The sequence below is a fragment of the Quercus suber genome, unplaced genomic scaffold, assembly GCF_002906115.3.
Source record: "Quercus suber isolate HL8 unplaced genomic scaffold, Cork oak 2.0 scaffold_66, whole genome shotgun sequence".
Lineage (NCBI taxonomy): Eukaryota > Viridiplantae > Streptophyta > Magnoliopsida > Fagales > Fagaceae > Quercus > Quercus suber.
In genome coordinates this window covers 645,170-647,769 of record NW_027069531.1, presented here as the reverse complement: position 1 = coordinate 647,769, position 2,600 = coordinate 645,170, and the positions used below count along the sequence as shown (strand labels likewise).

Genomic DNA, 2,600 nt, shown 5'->3' with positions numbered 1-2,600 from the left:
TTGTTGAGAAGAGTTTTTACAGGTGTGCTATTTATAAGCCAAACCCTTTCCATAATAGATCAAGAACAAACGCTTAGTTAAATTAAATACAAGAAAATGATTTAGGAGTATTCTCATCAGGTTATGTGAATCAAAAGCATTTTAGCTCATAAAAAAGGTCTTTTTATCTATTTTACATAGCTATTTTTACAACACACGTTATATTTTCTTCATTTTACAATACATTATATAAGAATAATATATATATATATATATATTTTTTACAGACAATACATACACACACATATATGTAGAGAGAGAGAGAGAGAGAGAGAGAGAGAGAGAGAGAGAGACATATACATAAGCTACAATTGTGTCACAACTATTTTTATTATTGTTGAAGTCCCTATACATTTATTTCGATAAGTAAGAGACGAGAACAAATTCTAAAACACAACAAGATAACGAGGAAAGATTAAGTAGAGATTGAATATGCACAAGGATGACCTATTAAAGGAGGATAGATCAAGACGAGTACAATATTGGTACTAGATAGAGAGGATTTTTCCGAAATGCTGTGAGAGCGTTAACTTCAGTCATGTCCAAGTCTTCTCCCTGTGCATTAATGGTAGGCAACCTCCAATCAAACCAACATAAGAGGTTGGCAAGCACGTATTCCACTACAGCAATGCCAAATGTCAATCCTGGGCACCCCCTTCTCCCACCTCCAAATGGGATGAATTTGAAGTTTTGACCAATGAAATCAACTGGGTTGTTTATGAATCTCTCTGGGATGAATTCTTCTGGCCTATCCCATAGTTTAGGGTCCCTTTGGATTGCCCATACATTGATAAATACTCTTGTTTTCTGTGGAATATCATAACCTCCAAATTTTAAACTTTCTAATGTTTCTCGAGGTACAGAAAGCGGAACTGGTGGATGCAGTCTTAGACTTTCTTTGAGGATACATTTCAAGTAATCCATTTGATTGATATCACTGACGTCTATCTTTGACTTATTTCCCACCACTCTTCTTACCTCTTCTTGTGCTCTTTTCATAATACTTGGATTTCTTATGAGCTCTGCCATTACCCATTCCAAAGTTGTTGAAGTTGTATCACTTCCTCCAACAAACATATCCTGAAATCATGATAAAATAGAACTTTAGGTATGTTTCCAATGGTAGTAGCTAGATTACCTCCATCTAAAATGAATCCATTTTATGGTTAGATCAAATATTACAAATAAAATTTTAAATGACATAGTAGGTAGCACTTTATATATTATTAGTTTAAAATCAGAGTGTTTGAGAGAGATAGAGAGATACTAGTAGGATTGCTTTGAGGTTGTCATGGCTAAGCTCAAAGTCAAGCATGCTGTTCTTTTGAAGTTGGAGGAGAATATCGGCAAAATCTTTCTTATTGGGATGTTCATCATCATCACGTTTCATTGTCTTGTGTTCTTCAACCACTTGATCAAGAAAAGCATCTAGTTCTCCACAAGTGGATTTTAGACTTGGTTTAAATCCCATTAGAATATCAATCCAACCCAAAAAGGGAAAATAATCCTCCCAAGAAAAAGCTGCTAGTAGCACCATTACCTTTCTTGGTAGTTCTGAAGACTTGCCCTTACCATCCACTTCTCCAAACTTTTTACCAAACACACATCTTGTAACGATGTTGTTTGAGTTTTCAATCAATAACTCACTTAGATTAATAGAAACCCCTTTGAGGCACAAGTCATGTACCTTATTGATCAATATAGAAACTTCTTCTTCCCTTGTATATTGAAAAGATTGCACTCTTTTGAGGCTCAAAAGTTCTAGGACACAAATTTTCCTCACTTGCCTCCAATATTCACCATAGGATGAGAATGCTAGGTCTGTGCATCCATAGAGTAAGGAATTGGTAGCCGTGGTTTTTGGCCTGTTTGAGAAAAGGATGTCATGTGTTTTCGTCATTTCTCTTGCCATATCTGCAGATGACACCACAAGTGTTGGTGCATGGCCGAAGTAGAAGAACATTACAGGGCCATACTTGTTAGAGAGGGCTTGAAGAGAACGGTGTGGAAGTGAGCCAAGGTGGTGAAGATTGCCAATGATTGGTAGCTTTGGTGGGGATGGAGGTAAATTGGGTTTTCCAGTACTTCTAATGCATTTGAAAACATAAAGAAAAGAGAAAAGGAAAAGAAGAGGGAGGAGGGGAATGAACGTTATTTTGTATAGCTCTTGCCATGATTGTTGGAACAACGGTAGAATAACCATTTCCTCTTTTTAAGTGTTTACCACAATGCAACAACTCCAATCACAAGATATATATATATATATATATGGAAACCTATAGTAAAGTTTTTTTTTTTTTTTTGGAGGTAATACCCAAGGGAGAAGTTAATTAAGGAATTGATATAACTTGTGGGTTTGAGTTAGCTCAACTAGTAAAATTTATTGTTGTCGAATAAGAATTTGGAATTTAATCTCCGCCTACAACAAAAACTAATTGGTATCTTGGTTTGATAATAAAAAGCAATCATTAGGAATAGATGCCAAAAATTGAAATTATGTCTAAAAAAAATATTATATTAATCACTCAATCTTGTCTTTTTTATATAGTGGGAGACTGCAT

General features: G+C 35.0%; 1 protein-coding gene across 1 annotated transcript; it reads right to left on the bottom strand.

The window, feature by feature from the left end:
- Positions 1-343: 343 nt before the first annotated feature.
- Positions 344-2,268, bottom strand: LOC112015043 (cytochrome P450 71A1). The gene is made up of 2 exons (XM_065772896.1): positions 1,307-2,268; positions 344-1,119 (listed from the first exon to the last, which is right to left on the bottom strand). The coding sequence occupies exons 1-2, from the start codon at positions 2,240-2,242 to the stop codon at positions 505-507; spliced, it is 1,551 nt and encodes a 516-aa protein (XP_065628968.1). The 5' UTR covers positions 2,243-2,268; the 3' UTR covers positions 344-504.
- Positions 2,269-2,600: the final 332 nt, after the last annotated feature.